General features: G+C 38.4%; 1 protein-coding gene across 1 annotated transcript in view; it reads left to right on the top strand.

Moving 5' to 3' along the window:
• The window catches only part of UNC5D (unc-5 netrin receptor D), a 349,386-nt gene extending 332,040 nt beyond the window's left edge, over positions 1 to 17,346 (top strand). Inside the window, exon 16 of the mRNA XM_027865284.1 lies at positions 17,142 to 17,346. Coding sequence (XP_027721085.1) covers positions 17,142 to 17,346 — 205 coding nt within the window. The remainder of the gene's footprint in view (positions 1 to 17,141) is intronic.
• Positions 17,347 to 18,180: the final 834 nt, after the last annotated feature.

Below are 18,180 nucleotides of genomic sequence, written 5' to 3'. Positions count from 1 at the left end.
AGAAAGAAAGAAAGAAAGAAAGAAAGAAAGAAAGAAAGAAAGAAAGAAAGAAAGAAAGAAAGAAAGAAAGAGAAAGTATTTTGGCTTGGGACCAATTAAGCCACAGAAGTGGCAGTACCTAGAGTACCTGGCTATCCATTCACTTACTATAAGGAAACATATTTCCAGGGGAAGGAAACTAAATATATTATTAAATCAAGTTCCATGTACCATAGTAATGCAGATTATATTTCTTTAAGACAACAGGTAAATCCTTGTTGGTCACTGCTAGAAAGATGCCCCCCTTCCTATCTACTCCTCTTTTCTCCTTATGGTAAGGCAGCTTTCAAGACATCTGGATTTGCTGCCAAACTATCCTTTTCTCTCATATTCAGTCAGGATGTTCAGAACTGGATGAGTGTCTCAATATGACAATGGAACAGTCATTTGGGAAAGCATGTTGAAAGGTGTAGCAGTGGTGAAGTGGTAAGCATTTCCCTAACTCAGTTTGATTGGAACATTTTAATGCATACTTATTCTTATATTATGAATATGTTGTTTCACTCATTTAAGTATCATATACTTTTTCAAATCCACAGAGTCTACTTCATCATTATTTCTTCTCCCCTGCTTCAAATGACCATTAATATTGAGCTGTGAGGGAATTTAGAGACCATTAAGGCTAAATAATTTCACGAAACCCTAGCTATGGATAACTTTTTTTCATCATGAGTCCTTTGGAATTATGTTGGATTATTGTATTGATCAGAATAACAAAGTCTTTCACAGTTGAACATCGTTACAATATTGCCGTTACTATATGCAGTGTTCTGGTTCTGCTCATTTCACTTCAGCATTAGTATGACCCTGGGCAAGTGAACCTCTGGCTGCCTCAGTTTGCTCATCTGTAAAATGGAGATAATAATTGTACCTACTTCCCAGGATTGCTGTGATGATCAAATGGGATAATATTTGTGAAGTGTTTTGTAAACCTTAAAGAGCTATATAAATTCTAATGACTGATTATTTAGTTCTTTTAAGTTTTACAAAGCATTTTCTCATTCTTATCATTTCATTGTGTATAGATTTATAGAGGCAACATTCAGGTTTGAGTCAGAGCATGACTGAATAGTTCTCCTTCCTACTCAGGCCTTGTGAGGAATTTCCCCAGCTTATGAAGGAAATGGGAAAATTAAGCAAACTCCCCAAACCTCCTCCTGAAATTTTCTGTTGCAAAGAAAAATGGGGCTTGATTTGATGGATGATTTCTTTTCACTCCTTGATTAGAAAAGACAACCTTTCCACTTCCTGTTTAGAGTTCTAGAAGAGGACCCAAAGTATCTGACTAAGCAGACAGAGACCTTAGAAAGTGGCTTCTCTGTCAAGAGCTAAATGGGAGCTTACAAACCTTTTGCTTTTGTTAAATTGGTCCTAATATAAATTATGTTTTTCTCCTTCATCTGACTTGTATAAAACATGACTGCAGCCTATTATTGGTAAGGCTTTGTTCCATTAACATCTCTATAGTCTATCCTTTAGAAAAAATTTCACATTGGGGTAGGCGTGTGTGTTGGAACATATATTTCAATATGGCAGCTACTGGATCACTCTAGTTTGGTAACTCATGGAAGAAGAGGCAGTATGGTATGGTAGATAAAGAATAGGCCTTAAAGTCTGGAATAAAATACTAGTCCTGTCACACAGAAAGCACTTAATAAATGCTTTGTTGACTGACTGACTAATAGTAATGCTGATAAAATGCTCTAAGTTTTACAAGATGTTTTGTAGCTAGGTCCCTGTGATGTGGTCGCATTCTTTGAATTCATGCTGTATCTTTCCGTTGCTCTGGAACCAATTATCCTATTTTACATAATTATAATTTTGAATAGTTGAATTCTATTACATGAGTGCACTTCACAGACCTCATTATTGGCCCTAATCAGGGCCTAGCTGTACATCTATTGGCCCTTGAGTCCTCCCTCTGACACAGAGCAGCTTCATGACCCTCGGCAGGGCAAATCACTTAACCTCTCGGTCCCCCTCCCTCCCCAATGTTTCTAAGATTATAAATTACAAGTGAGTTGATAATCTGCATCAGTGGAGTAAGTTTTCTCTATAAGGAGTTCCCTATATTTGATAATTTCACAAGTTGTTTCCCTATCCTCAAAAACAAAACCAAATGCTCATGGAAAAAAAAAAAATTCCCAATGCTTCAGAATCACTGTACACCTTCCAAAACAGTAACTATGCTTGCTGGCCATTCTCTATCCTCCCTATTGACTGATGAAAGGCAGAAAGAAAAGATAGTGTTCCAAGCTCAGATCCATGACTCTGGGTTGTGTGAAAAACTGACAGGACCGCAAAATGAAGAAAACAGAAGGATCTCAGTGGGATAAATTCACCGGAGAATCTTTCCTAAATTCCTAGACTCCTAAAATCATCAGTGAACTTAGCTTAGGACTAGAGAGAAAACCAGGTCTGGGAAAGAAAAGAACTAACTAAGCCTGACATACAGAATTATGTCAGAAACATCATATTTTGGTATCCAAGGAACAGCTTCCATTCATCTCACAAAAACAATAAATCATTAAAGGAATACTTGCTGTCATGTAGAGGTTCTTAACCTGGTTTTTTTTGTTTTGTTTGTTTTGCTTTTTATGGACCATGGTAACAGTGGGTTTTAAGTCTAAAGACCCCTTCTCAAATAATATATTTAAGTGAATAAAGTACACAGAATTACAAAGGAAACCAGTGTTATTGAAAACCATTATCCAAAACAAACAAATTTCAGAGACCCCAGGTTAAGAATCTCTGCTGTAATTAAAAGATTCAGGCTTCAGACTTGGTTTTAAGTCTTCCCCTTGCTTCTTACTGTGGACAAATTACTTTCCTTTGCTAGGCCTTAGTTTCCTTTACCTAAAGTAAAAGGTCCTGAGGGAGAAAAGGTATTGGATTTAGAGTCAGAGACTCTGGTTTAGAATCTTGGCCCTACCACTTAACCTGTGTGACCTTGGGAAAGAAACACTAGACCTCTGTTTCATTGTTATAAAAAGAGAGAATTGAAATAAATGACTTCTAAGGGCTGATGCCTGGCTCTAAATATATGATCCCATGTCTGGATAATTTTCAATATCCTTTCCAGCTCCAAATCATATGATCCTCCAGAATCTCAGAGCTGGAAGGAATCACATCTGGACTAAGTAATACTTATTAAGATTCCCCTGGACAGCATCCAAAATTAGTCACCAGTCAATCACCACTTGAAGACCTTCTGGGTTAGAAAACGCACTACCTTGTCAAGATAACTCATTATGCTTTTTGAAAAGTTTAATTGCTAGAATATATGTCTTCACTTTGACCCCAAACCATTCTAGAATGCTATCAAAACTCAGAGTGAAAAGTTGATGGCAGGGACCATTTAATTCAGACCTAAATTGTGTAGGAGACAAATCTATACCATCTGTGTCAAATGGGGTCTCAAAATACGCAACATCCATAGTTGTTTTTTTTTTTTTCTTTCCAATATCCACCTCTGCAATGTGTATATGCCTGCAATTTTCCTTCATTTTTATACCCTTGAAGTCACAAGAGCACTATAGGCAAAATTGGATTCAAGTAAGATGATATAGCTCCTATTCTGATTTTCTCCAGAAAAAAAAAATGAAAAAGTTCTGATTAGCCATACCTCAAGGCTGCTTATGTTCCTTGGATACCCAATGAAATTACAGTTTGGGAATGAATGCCTGATGAATGAGCCCAACTCAAATAGGGTCTCCAATTGCTGCTGTTGAGTATAAATGACTTTTTCCTTCTATTTGCATTTAAAGAACCATATGGAGGGCTGGTTTTGGTCACATAAGAGGTTTTCATTAAATAAGACAATTATGATGATAGCAGAGATATTAATATTTTCCATTATGAGTGCGTTTCAATTCCCTATTTGGTACTACACAGTAGGATTATGTACTGTTCTTGTAATGATATTTCTCTATTTGTTACAAGAAGCTTAACTTAGTTTTTACTTTTTACAACTGCTGTGTTACTGAGGAAGTGCATTTTAAAGAAGAAAAACTCTTTTTAGCTGTTAATAAATGTAGAACTAGAGAAAAAAGATCAACTAGTGTAATCTTATGTTTTGTTCATGGAAGCACAGCATACACAATAAAGGGTGTAATATATTCTATCATATCCAGAGTATGGTGTTCAGTTCAGGACACTATGTTTTGGAAATATCATTGACAAGTTGGAGCACGTCCATGGCAGGAGACCTGTATGGTGAGCCTACTCAAAGTTGTGCTATAGGAAGATTGATTATATGGCCATAGGACTCAGGGGACTTGGAGTCAGAAAGGTCTCAGATACTTGCTAACTCTTTCACCTTGGGCACTGAACCCCTCTGGGCTTTAGTTTCCTCATATGTAAAACAGGAATCATAATTACACCTGCCTCACATGGTTGATGTGAGGATGAGATGTATTTTAATGTATATAAAGTGCCTGCCAACCATGCGGTGCTAAAGAGATATGATTATTATTGTCAGTAAGGGAACTAGGTATACTTTTCCTATAGAAGGGAAGACAGAGGTAGAAATAAGAGACATGCTCAAGTATTTCTTGGAATTTGAAGTGCTATAATATAAATACACATACATGTGTATGTATATACACATGTTGTTTTTCAGTTGTTTCAGTCATGTCTGACTCTTCACGACCTCATTTGGGGTTTCCTTGACAAATATACTAGAGTAATTTGCCATTTCCTTCTCCAGCTCATTTTACAGAGAAGAAACTGAAGCCAACATAGTTAAGTGACTTTCCCAGGGTTACATAGCCAGTAAGTGTCTAAGGCCAAATTTGAACCCAGGAAAATGAGTCTTCCTGACTCCAGGCCTAGTGCTCTATCTGCTGTACCACCTAGCTATCCATATCTATCTATCTATCTATCTATGTATCTATCTATCTCTCTATCTATCTGCATATTATTCAATATGTGAGGTGTCCCAAAAGTTTTAATGCAGTTTTAAGCCATTAACCTACAGTGAATCCCTATTACATAGGACCATTCTACACCATGGATGCTGTTAGAGGGTAGACCCAATGACTTCTGGGTACTGCACATTCTGTTATCTAGTGTAACTCTTAACTATGATAAAGGTGCCATCCTCGTCCCCTAATATCTGTGTTATGAGAGGCCTTGCCATAACTAAAATCTCTAAGCAAAAAACAAATGGCATTGTTTTCTAGTACTTTGAGGGGCAGGAGATATAGGTTCATAGTAACTATTTGTGATTAACTAAAAGTTATCTGAAAGCATCAAGATGTAATGGGGAGGGGAAAACCTTAAAAAGGCATTCTAGCACCTAGAGTCTAGTCCTAGCTTTGTAATTAATGAGTGTGTCATCTCAGATAAGTCATCTCCCCTCTTTGGGCCTTCCCTCCATAAAATGAGACATCATACTCAATGATAGTCAAGACATTCACTGAACTTGAGCATTTCACAAGGCTCGTACCTGTCGTCTGCATTTGGTTACCAACTCATTGCTGCATTACCTTTCTTAAGACCTGAGAGAGATTGTGAGCTCTGTGTTATATAAACAGTGTAATGGAAGTGCAAATGAGATTGACAGCTTTAGGCAAAACTATGAAGCAAATACCTCTACTTTCTGGAAAGTCTCGGTTCAAATTTGAACCCTGACCCTTGCTTCCTGGGAAATCTTAGGCAATTCAATGAACCTCTCTGGGACTCATGTAAAATGTAAAATGACCAAGTTGGATTATAACCTCTAAGGTCCCTTCCACCTCTAAAATAAAAATTAATTAATTAAATTTTTAGAATCCTTCTGCCTCTCCTTTCTAGCTTAAGGGTTCTTTTTATTTTGCTCTCAGCGGCAGTTGATTACCTAATCCCTATTGAGATATTAACTGATAACCACTTAGTGTAAAGTAACTGTCTTCCCAAGGGAATTTCTCTCTTAATAGAGTTTCTGAAAGACATAGAAGACTTCAAAATCCAAAATAACGAACACCAAGATCATACAATTCAATTTCTACTTAAGCAGGAATCCCTTATATAGTATCCCTGATTAACAGTTATCTAAGCTGTGACCAGCATAGTTTTAGAGTACAGAACACTTGAATTCAAATCAAACTTCAGATACCTAGTGGCTGTGTGACTGTGGCCAAGTCACTTAATCTCTCTCAGCCTCAATTTCTTTGTATATAAAATGAGGATAATAACAGCACTTACCACAAAGGGCAGTGTGAGAATAAAATAACATTACATTTATGGTACTTTGAAAACCTTAAAGCATATATGTAAATGCTAACTTTTATGAGGAAACTAGATGGTGCAATGGATAGAGTAGAGCTCTGGCGTTGGAGTCAGGAAGTCCTGAGTTTAAATCTGGTCACAGATGCTTACTAACTGAGAGGCCCTGGCGAAGTAATTTAGCCTCTCTGGCACTCAATTTCCTTATATGTAAAATGACGATGATAATAGTGTCTACCACGATTGTTTTGAGAATAAAATGTGTTTATTTACAAAGCACTATGTAAGCTTTAAAATGTATAAATGCCAGCTATTAGTGGTGGGAAATACGCTATATCCCAAGCCCATCTCATTTCCGAACTACCTTCCAATATAAGCAATTGTATTGATCCTTTCATTGATTTGAATTTTGCCTCTCTATAACTTTCTCCTGTTTGGTCCCAGTTCTGTCTTTTTGGGCAAAGAAAATGAGTCTTATCCTTCATTCATGAAACCTTTCAAATATTTGAAGGAAGGGCTCCTCTCCTTATCACTAAGGATGTTCTTCTCAGGGCTTAAACTCAATCAGATCATTCAACCAACCCCCATATTGTATGACATGGGAGTTGGCCATTACCTTTCTCTTGAGAAACTCTAATCAATGGAAGTGAAAAGTGGGGAGGGAACAGCTTAATATCAGTAGGAGCCACCATTGGGTACAAAAGGATTGTTGAAAAGAAAACTAAAACATGATGGAATTACCAATTATCAGAGACCTGCAAAGTGTTTGTATGCATTTATCACTGAGATCGTAGGAAACAAGCTGCATTTTCTTTGAGGAGAAAGGTAGCCTTGCATCTTGAAGTGCCTCCAGGTAATCATTTTGAGTAATATTATACAATAGAAGTGGAGAAATGCTGCTTAACAAGATGCCAGGTAGCAGAGAGCCTGTTATATTTTTGTACCATAAGGCTGACATGACATTACAACTTCATCTACTAAATCTAGGCAGCAAGTTAGCTTTTCATATCATGATGCCTTGTTCCTCTGTAAATGCAAAGGGTGAAGCTAATGCTTGCCTGGGGGGGAGGAGGGAGATCAGCTGAACACATTATAACTAGTGCAGAGTAGACAAGGAGACCAGCCACAAAGTGAAGTTGTGTATTTCTCTCTTGAGCATTCATCACCTGCAGCCACAACTGTAGCTTTGTCTAAGCTTAGGACAATTATGAACGATTTCACAAATCCATAGGTGGAATGCTATTACCTTGTCTGCCCTTGATCTCTAGACAGTGGTAGACCTATCCCATCCCCCATTCATACGTGCCTTCTATTTTAAGTTCTTGTGGAATTAAGATCCCAAAGGATACCCTAATGACCTATCACTGCCACTTACAATGCTCAGCATCTATATTCTTTATTCTTCATGTAATGGCTGCTTGCTGCATTTTAGATCCACTAATCTCAGTCTTCAGTTGAGGAGAAATAAATGAAAGAGGGCCTAATTATATGATGTATGAAGATATGAAGCATCCCCATAGCCAGAATTCTTTCTCACTTCAAAGGCTGAAGGTGTGGAATTAAGTCAAGGAACTACTAAAATAGCAATGACTTTCAAACATCTGTCATCTTTGGCTCTCTCACAGGGACTGGGGTTTCACATGTGTAAGATGGAAAGGACAATTCTAGTCCTTTTCAGCTGCTGCTATGGCATAAATAGTCTCAGATGATGTAGGTCCAATGCTGGATGTGGAGTCAGGAAGATTTGAGCTCAAATCTGGCCTCAGAAATTTGCTAGCTGTGTGACCTTGGGCAAGTCTCTTAACCTTCTTGTCTGCCTCAGTTTCCTCAATTATAAAATGGGGGATGGTAATAATAGCATCTCTCTCCCAAAGTTGTTGTGATGATCAGATGAGATAATATCTGTAAAGTGCTTGGCACATAGTAGACACTTAAATGTTTCCTTCCTTCTTTCCTTTCTTCCTTTCTCTCTTCCCTCCTTCTTTCCTTCCTTCCTTCCTTTCTTCCCTATTTTCTTTCCTTCTTCTTCCTTTCTTCCTTTTTTCATTCCTTCCATCATTCCATACCTTCTCACCTCTTCCTTCTAAAATCCCCCTACCTTCCTTCAAACCTCAGCTCAAATGCTTTCTTCTTGGTGAGGCAGTGTGGTAGAGTGGCTGCAGTACTTGATTTTGAGCCGAAAAGACCTGGGTTCAGAACTAACCTCGGACACAAACTAGCTGTATGCCTCTGGCCACATGACTTAACTTACCTGGACCTCAATTTCCTCATCTGTAAAATGAGGATGCTGGACTTGATCAGGTCTAAGGTCTCTCAGCTACAGATCTATCATCTTACATCATGCCTTTCCTAATCTCCCCCAATTTGCTAATGTGCTGCCCCTAAAATGATCTTGTATTTATTTTCCATATACTTACATGTGTACACGTTGTCTCCCCAGTGAAATGTAGGTTCCTGTAGGGAAGGGACAATTCCATTTTTTTCTGTTGTATCTCCAACACCTAGCACTTTGCCTTGCACTCAATAGATACTTATTGCATGAATACCTGACTGATTGCATCCTAATATAGTCTAAACAGTTCGCTCACTGATGAAAAACAGCTTACTGTAAGTAGTTATGTGGAGGTCTACAGCTGGAAATCTATGACTCTCAATTTATGTTAAGTCAACCAGCATTTATTAAGCCTTTACCATGTGCTAGGCACTGTACTAAGTGCTAGGGAAACAAACAAAGGCAAAACAGTCTTAAGGAGTTCAGAATCTAATGGGGGAAACAATGTTAACAGCTATACACAGACAAAATATATAGGGATAAATTGGAGATAATCTCAAAGGGTAAACAGTAGCAACAACTAGAATAGCTTCTTGCAGGAGATGAGATTTTAGCTTAGACTGGAAGGAAATTAAGAGGTAGAGACAAGGAAGGAAAGAATTCTAGGCATGGGCAACAGCCAATTAAAAATGCATGGAGTCAGAATAACAAGTGTTTTATGTGAGGAACAGCCAGGAGGTCAGTGTCACTGGATCGCTGAGTACAAGAGAAGCAAAGTGTAAGAGGGTCACTAAGTGGCACCACGGTGCAGAGTGCTGGGCCTGGAATCAGGAAGACTCATCTTTCTGAGTTCAAATCTAGCCTCAGACACTTACTACTTGTGTGAATTGTTTGCCTCAGTCCCTCATGTGTAAAGAAAATGACAAACCACTCGAATATCTTTGCCAAGAAAACCCCAAATGACATCAGGAAGAGTTGAACATGACTGAAAGGACTGAACAACAAGAGAATGTGTACCAGAAATATTACAAGGTAGCACTGGCAGGATTTATCAAGAGAATGGGTATGGGGGGATGGGGAGTGGTGGTGAGAGACAAAGTTATCCCAATAATGACACCTAAATTTGAACCTGTGTGGTTGAAAGAATGATAATGCCCTCATAGTAATAGGGTAATTAGAAAGAGAGGAAAATTTGGGGAAAAGATCATGAATTATGTTTGGACATGTTGATTTTAAGATGTATATGGAAAATCCAGTTTAATATGTACAATTGACAGTTGAAAATGAGAGACCTGAGGTCAGCAGAGAGATTAGGGCTGCATAAGTTGATTTGACAGTCATCAGCTTAAAATGATAATTGAATCAATGGGAACTTATGAGGTTAGTATGTGAAATAGCATAGAAGGAGAAGAAAAGAGAGACCAGGACAGAGCCCTGTGGGAAGCACAAGATTAGCAGGTGTGACCTGGGTATCCAGCAAAGGGGAATGAAGAGAAGTCAGACAGGTAGGAGGAACAACTTGGAAAGAGCAGTGTCAAAAAACCTAGAGAGAAGAGAGCATAAAGGAGCAGAGGGTGATTGGCAATGCTAAAGGCTATAAAGACTTCAAGCACAATGAGAATTGAGAAGGGGCCATTGAATTGGGCAATTGATCATTGATAACTTTGGATAGAGTAACTTTGGTTGAATGATGAGGTCAGAAGACAGACTACAGAGAGTTAAGAAGAAAATGAGGGGAATTGAAGTGGTGGCACCAATTGTAGAAGGCAATCTTAAGGAGTTTAGCTATGAAAGGGAAGAGAGATATAATATATAGCAGTGTGGATGAGTGGGTAACTGCATGGTACAGTGGATAGAATGCTGGGCCTGGAATCTGGAAGATATCTTCCTGAGTTCAAATCTGGCTTCAGACACCTCCTAGCTGTGTGACTCTAGGCAAATCACTTCACCCTTTTTGCCTCAGTTTCCTCATCTGTAAAATGAACTAGAGAAGGAAATGCAAACCACTCTAGTACCTCTGTCAAGAAAATCAAACACAACTGAAAAACAACTGAATAAGTAAGGATGAACAGATCAAATGATTAGGATTTGGGAGGAGATATGGGCATGTTTTAGATAGCAGGGAAGCATCCAGTATGTAGGAAGAGATTGAAGATTAATGAGAAAGTAGGGAAGATAGAAGGGACAATCTGTTAAAGACGGCAGGAAGAAATATGATCACTTGTACACGTAGAAGAGTTTGACCTGACAAGAAGGAAGACCACTTTTTCATGTGACGCGAGGGTGAAGGAGGAGATAGTTTCAGAAGACATTTAAATGATTGTGAAACAAGGTGGAGGCAAGTAGCCCGAGCTCTCAGTCAATGGTCTCTATTTTTTTTTCAGTGAAATATAAGTCAAGGTTCTTAGCTAAGAGAGCAGGGAGAGAGAGCCACTGGGAGAGTTTTAGAAAGGATGAAAAAAAATACCTTAAAGCTGCTGGGATGAGTAGAATATTGAATCAATTAAGGAGGTATAAATGGATTGCCTTGTGGCAGTGAGGGTCTAGTTGAAACTGTGTAATCAAAATTTGCTGTGGAGCCAGTTAGCACACTTGTGATTTTCTCCACCATCAATCAGTAACACTTTAACAGAGATGAAGAAAGCAGATAATGGGAGTAATCCTAAACCAGAGCTTGGAAGGGCAAGATTGGTGATAGGATAAATATGTACTTTGGATTGAGGAGATTAGCTCTGCAGAACAGTAGTTCTCAGTATTTTTTAATCTTCAGATCATTTCCATAGAGCTCCCATGCCACCATCTTTCAGTGGACATTTCAAACATAAAAGCCTCATTAGAATTCATGAGAAGACTAACACTGCCTTTGATGAGATACCAGTGAGGGAGAGCCTAATGAAAGGACTAACTTAGCGTAAATATGAGAATAGAGTATAATGTAGGCAACATCATGGAGTAATAGAAAAAAGAACACAGAATTTGTGGTTAGGAGGTCTGGGTTCAGATCCTACTCTGACACTTAACAGCATTATGACCATGGGCAGACAAGTCAATATAAGTCCCTTGAGGTTTGAAGACTTTTGTTTTCATCTTTATATTTCCAGCACCTAACACAATTTCTGCCATGTATTCAATGCCAAATAGATGCTTGAGAGATTAAATTGAATTGCATGAGACTGAATTACTTAGAGAGATCATTCTTACACACCTACTTCACAAGGCAATTGTGAGGCAAACGTTTTGTAAACTTGGAAGGACTTTATAAATACAAACTATTAGAGGCAGCCTAACACAGTACTTAGACACAGGACCTGGTTTTAGGGTTCACTGGCAGTGAAGTTAATGTGCAAGTTAATTAGCCTCTTAGTTCTCTAAATAACTCACCAAGACTAAGGAGTCTAGAAAGTGCTGATATGCATAGGAGAGTTTCTTCTTTAAGAGTTCACTGCAGCAAATCCCAGATCCAGCTCCATCCCCATTATTTTTATCCACATGAAGAGTATATGCATTCAGGCACTACCTGGGGGACGTTCTTGGATCATTAGTTGTCCCTAGGCCACAGCCTAAGCACCTCTGGGTGAGGTTTCCTCTTTGTTCCTTGTTCTGCTGGTGTCTTGGACATGCATTGTTAGATGAGATGGTGTCCAGATATTCTGTGACTTACAGAATTGGGACAAAACACTTTATGGGAGGCACAGAAGGCCATCTGACAAGCAACATTCACGTGATCAAGTGTAAATGGCATCATCCCCAACCTGCATTTAAACCAAGGAGTTGAGGCACATTTCAAATCCACAAACAAGTAGTCCTGTGACATTTCTATTAGTGTAGAAGTAAATAAACACAGTAGAATCAAACTCAGAAAGAGATGAAAAGTATATGGTAGGGTGACCCCTCTCCTCCCTATTAAAGATACACATGCAGGCAGGTAAAAAGTATAAATACAGCTTCTGGTATTTATTATAGTCAGCTACTCAGCTTTGAAGGGTCCTTTGAGATCTTTGAGTAAAATGTCATAACCTTCTCACTGTTGTTTTGGTTTGCCTTTTGAGTGGATCATCAAATCGTGTAGATGACCAGTAATGTGCCATTAAAAGCTGGTCACCTCTATAAGAAAGTACTTTCTACATAATTTTATATCGTGACTGGGTGCCAGTTACAAAAAGGGAACACTTGATTAGCCTCTACCAATATTTGTTTGTCTGTTGTGAGAGACCCACGCAGGAAACCAGAGTTGGGTTTCTCCCCTTAGTGGAACAGAACCAGCTCAGAAACAAACAAACAAACAAAATAAAACCTCCCAAACAAACAGTAACAATAACAAAAAATCAAGCAGCAGTCTGGCCTCCTCCTAGTGTGTATAACGTTAACTAGTTAAATGCGTCTGTACCAGTTAAGTCACACTGATAATTCATGTTAAATTTGTAGTCCATTAACCAAATTATAGAATCTTGGAGGTGGAAGGACCCCTAAGGTCATCTAATCCAAGCCACACTTCAACAAGAATCTCGTCTACATCATTAATGAGGGAAATCCAGTCGTCACTCAGAGACCTGCAGTGGCAGGGAACTCTCTTCCTGAGGCAGCTCCTTCCATTTGAAGACCATTCTAATCATGAGGTAGTTCTTCCTTATTTTGAGTTAAAATTCATTTCACCTTTAGAGACCACCCTTAGTTCTGTCCTCTGTGGCCTAGCAGAATAAATGTTGGCTTTCTATGTGACTACCCTTCAAACAGCTGACGATGGGGTTCATGTCTCTCTCTCTCTCCCCTCTTGTGTCTCAGTTATCCAGGCTAAGCATCCTTGGATTCTTTTATTTATTTCATTTTTTCTATTTATTTTTTCTTTAATTTTTTTCTCATCCTTGGATTCTTTAGCTGAACTTTATATGTTCTCATTTCCAATCCTTTCATCATCTTCCTGATTGTCCCAGTGATCTGAATATGACATAGTTGTTAATGGCCTTCTCAAAATATGGCACTTCTAACACAGTATTCTAAATGTGGCTTGACCAGAAAAGAGGACAATAAAACTATATGCTCTTTAATTTTTGGACTTGAAAAATATTCTTAGGGGCAGCTAGGTGGTGCAGTGGATAGAGCACTGGCCCTGGAGTCAGGAGGACTGAAGTTCAAATTCGTCCTCAGACCAGACACTTGACACTTACTAGCTGTGTGACCCTGGGCAAGTCACTTAACCCCAATTGCCTGAGAAAAATTTAAAATATATATATATATATATTCTTAATATGGTATAAAATCACCTCTTTTTTTGGGGGGGGGGGTGGAGGGAGGTTGTTATGTTACCCTGATACCTTTTGTCAAATTTAGAGTCCATTAACCTCCATCAAATATATATATATATATATATATATTTCAAGTATATATATTTTTGTAATTCCAATATATCTAATGTTTCAAGTATATATATACACATATATACACATATATGTATATATGTATATATACATATATGTGTATGTATGTGTATATATATACATAATGTATATTTTGTAACTCCAATATATCAAATACTATATGATATGTGCTTCAGGAGACACAAAAAAGTATATTTTAAATCAAATAAATGTTTATTAAATGCTTGTCATGTGCAAAGTAGCACGGATAAATAGATGAAAAACACAGTCCCAGACCTCAAGGAGCTCTCAATCTCAATGGGGGTAGAGGGAGAGAGCAAGAGATTTATGTGTATGCACACATACACGCACATATAAAACATATACATATATATGACAAGTATGAGACAATTTAAAAAGCATAGAATGTGATAAGAATCAATTAATTAAAAACATTTATTAAAAAAGCTTAGTATGTCCCAGGAACTGTGATAAGAGGTGCTGATATAAATAGAAAAAAATAAGACAGTCTCTGTTCTCAACGAGGTTACATTCTAATGGGGTAAGATAAAACAAATGATAGCCAAGGAAAGGTGACCTGGCTTGAGAAGGCCACAGTATTGGTGAATGGAATTATAGGACAATTGATTAACACATCCTTTCTGTAAATGAAAGAGCTGATTTGAATACTGTTGTCAGGAAGAGGTGGAAAGTGAGGTGGGGTAGAGAAGTGGTACGGAGCATGAATGGAACACACTTCAACATTCAATAGGGAGCCAAAGATGGTTTTCAAGCAGGTAAATTACATGGTTAGAAATAAGCATTGGGAAGATTACTTTGCTAGCTTTATGAAAGGTAGATTGGAGAATAAAAAGATGAAAGTCAAAGTAACTGGTTAGGAAGCCAAATCAATAGCTCAGGTGAAAGAAGATAAGAGCTTGAACAAGGCTGCGGGCATGTGACTGGAGAGGACATGATAGATACATGTGATACTGAGGAGGCAGAGTTGACAAACTTGAGAACCAATGTGGTCACCTTCTTGAGAGGCTTACCATCTAGCTAGGGAGGGATGGAAAATTAGGAAACAAGAAACAGAGAACAATTAAGTGCTAACTCATATTACATTAATGATAAGTTCAATCATTGTTCAGAGAAGGGAAAATTTTAGCTGGGCTAGGTGTTCAGAGTTTCATGAGAAGATGGGAATTGAGGATGAGTAGGCTATATATGTAGAAAGCAGAAAGTAAGAGGCGTAAAACACAATGTGGAAGGATGACAGTGTAAATGGGTGTTTTCTGGAAGCAATAAGTAGATCTGCTTGTGTGGAGGAGTAGTTGTAAGCTGGTAAATAGTGGCAGCTAAGATCAGATAGCTAAGGTCAAACCAGCTAAATGAAGGGCCTAGAATGCCAGGAAATGGAATTTAGTCTTGAGGCAGATGCAACAGATTTGATATTAGGATTGTGACTGTTTAATGAACAGGCATCTATTACTGGAAAACAGAAAGGAGTATATCAGGGAAGAGACTAGCAGAAGGGAAAGCAGTTAGGTAGGTATTAGTTAACTAAATACGTAGTAATAAGGACTTAGACTGGGAGACTGCATTATGAATGAAGACAAAGGAGTGAGGCAGAGAGAAATTTCAAAGAAAGAAACAACAGGAGATGGATTTAAAAAAAATAAGGAAATAAATAAGAGGAAGGGGTTAGAAATGATTGCAAGGTTTCTAGCTTTGGAGATAAAGGGATGGTGGAAAATAGAATAATTACTTCAAGAAAATAATAATAGTAACTCAAATTTCTATAGTACCTTACAGTTTATAAAACACTTTTCTTACATTAACCCGGTGAGATAAGTAGCATACATATTATCAGTAGCAGTATGAGCCATTTGATTGATGTCACACAAGATTTCAAACACAGACCTCTTGACCCCCCAGTCCAGAGGATCACAGACTTTAGAGCAGAAAAAGATGTTAGAGGTCACCTAATGTAACCCCACATAATTGAAGAAACTAAGCCCCAGATAAGGCAAAGGACTTGTCCAGGATCACACAGGTAGAAAGTGTCAGAGTTGGGATTTGAACCCAGGTACTCTGACTCCAAATCCAGAATTATTTTTTGCCTATACTCTGCTGCCTCAAGCTCAAGCTCCCAGGCCTATAGTTTGCAGATGCTGTTGCCTTTCCCTCCTCCTTTTTTTTTTTTTTTTTTGAAAAATGGATTTTCGCTGTACTATGGAAGAGGCAGCAAAGTGGTAAAGGGATTAAAGTGCTAGGCCTGGAATCAGGAAGGCCTGAGATGTGTCATCAGGCACTTGCTAGCTGTGTGATTTTGGGCAAGTCACTTAATCTCTTTCTGCCTCAGTTTCCTCAACTGTAAAATAAGGAGAATAATAGTACTTATCTCACAGGGTTGCTGTGAGGGTCAAGTGAGATAATATGTACAAAGTGCTAACTGGCACAGTGCCTCGCACATAATAGGAGCTTAATAAATGCTTGTTTCCTTCCATCTTACCTCTGAACATCTGAGCTTGAAGTGACATTAAGACATCCAAGGAAAGATGTCCCATAAATATTTAAGAAAAAAAGGTGAGTTTTGTAGGCTCGATTAACCAACCACTGTTGAAAGGATAATTGAAGCCCCAAAAGTGAAGAAGCTTGCTAAATAAATCTAGAGGAAAAAGATGAAGGTGTTGGTCATAGTCTTTGTAAATATGCACAGGGAATACTTCTACAGGGAAGGAATGGTCAGAGATTGAGAATAAGAACCCATGAAGGGGAAGTGTCATAGAAACCCAAGGGAGAAGAGTGTTTCAGGTTGGCCACCACAAAATACCACATGGAGATCAAAAAAGATGAAGGCTGGGAAAGGTCTTTAAAGAAAAGGAAGTCACTAGTAATCTCTGAAGAGCCATTTCGATTGAGCTAAGAACTCAAAGTGGAGTACAAGGGGTTAACCATGAAACTATGCATCATTATTTATTTATTTTATAACTGGATCTCTCTTCCTCTCATGCCTCTGGAATCCAAGATAGTGTGATTTCAAGAATCTAAGATTATCAGAGTAGGAACTCCCCCATCCATTTCATCAACTATGTTACACACAGAGGTAGAACACAGTTTTAATAGTTGTGACTCTACATCTCTTTTGTGTCAAGTGCTAGTACTCTCTAAGGCCCCTCTCACTCTAGTCTAACACTGTTCTTGTTTGCTTCTCACAAGACTTTTTTTTTTGTTTATTCCTTTAATCTATCTCTCTTTTTGTCTAGGAATTTATCCTACTTTGCTACCCAAAGTAGCCCATCTGCTGTCATTTTGAACCTGTGGGAAGCTCGTCATCAACATGATGGTGACCTTGACTCCTTGGCCTGTGCCCTTGAAGAAATTGGGAGGACACATACGAAACTCTCAAACATTCCTGAAACTCAGCTTGAAGAGCCCGACTTCAGCTACAGCAGGCAAAATGGACTTTAGTCCATCTCCTCTCATGGACAGACCGATGACCAGCTTTGGGACTTTTTTTATTAGGTGGGGAGGAAAGAGGTGGCTTTTGGCCCAATGGTATTTGGGAAAACTCAACTTCATATATAATCAGAGGGACATCGCTTGAAGAAACTGAAGGTTTTCTTGGTAAATAATGTTAATGTTAGGAAAGTCCAAGTTTGCATCCAAAAGGCCCCATTGTCCTATCTGAATTAATACTGTCTTAACTCTACCAATTCTGCATAGTTGAAGTGGGGGAAAAAAACACACACGCAATTGTCTTTAAACAGGCTCATATTTTTGGAATTGTTAATGGGTCCGAACACATCAGGTGCCAACAAAGCAGACTTTGGATAAGTGTATGAAAAAAGTTCATACAGTAACGGATGTTCCCCAAGGGCCAAATTATTCTGATATCAATGTCAGATTGTTTTGTTTTTTTAACCAATTGATATTTGCAACATGGGAAATGAGTATAAAACTGACCTTTATACATAACAATATTACCAGTCCATTTTTGTGATTTCAACCATATCACAAGCAGGAAATGAGAATTTAGAACTAAGAATCTAAGTCATACCAGCACCACCACCCAGCCTAGACCACATCCCCTAGGATGTGCCTAGGTTGCCAGGAGGAATGAATAGGATGATTAATTAGTTAAATATATCCTATTGCCACTTTCTTCTGAAAGGCAAGACTCACTTAACTCCCTCCTCCCATTCCCCCTCAATGCAGAATAGTAAGGGACTGTTTCCAGGTGCATCCATGACCATAATTAATCATCACTGCACGGTGACTTAGGATGATAGCCATTGCTCACAA

This window comes from Vombatus ursinus, unplaced genomic scaffold (assembly GCF_900497805.2).
Source record: "Vombatus ursinus unplaced genomic scaffold, bare-nosed wombat genome assembly UNPS02014778.1, whole genome shotgun sequence".
Lineage (NCBI taxonomy): Eukaryota > Metazoa > Chordata > Mammalia > Diprotodontia > Vombatidae > Vombatus > Vombatus ursinus.
Note: the sequence above shows the minus strand (reverse complement) of the source record. Positions and strands in the feature narration are given on the sequence as shown.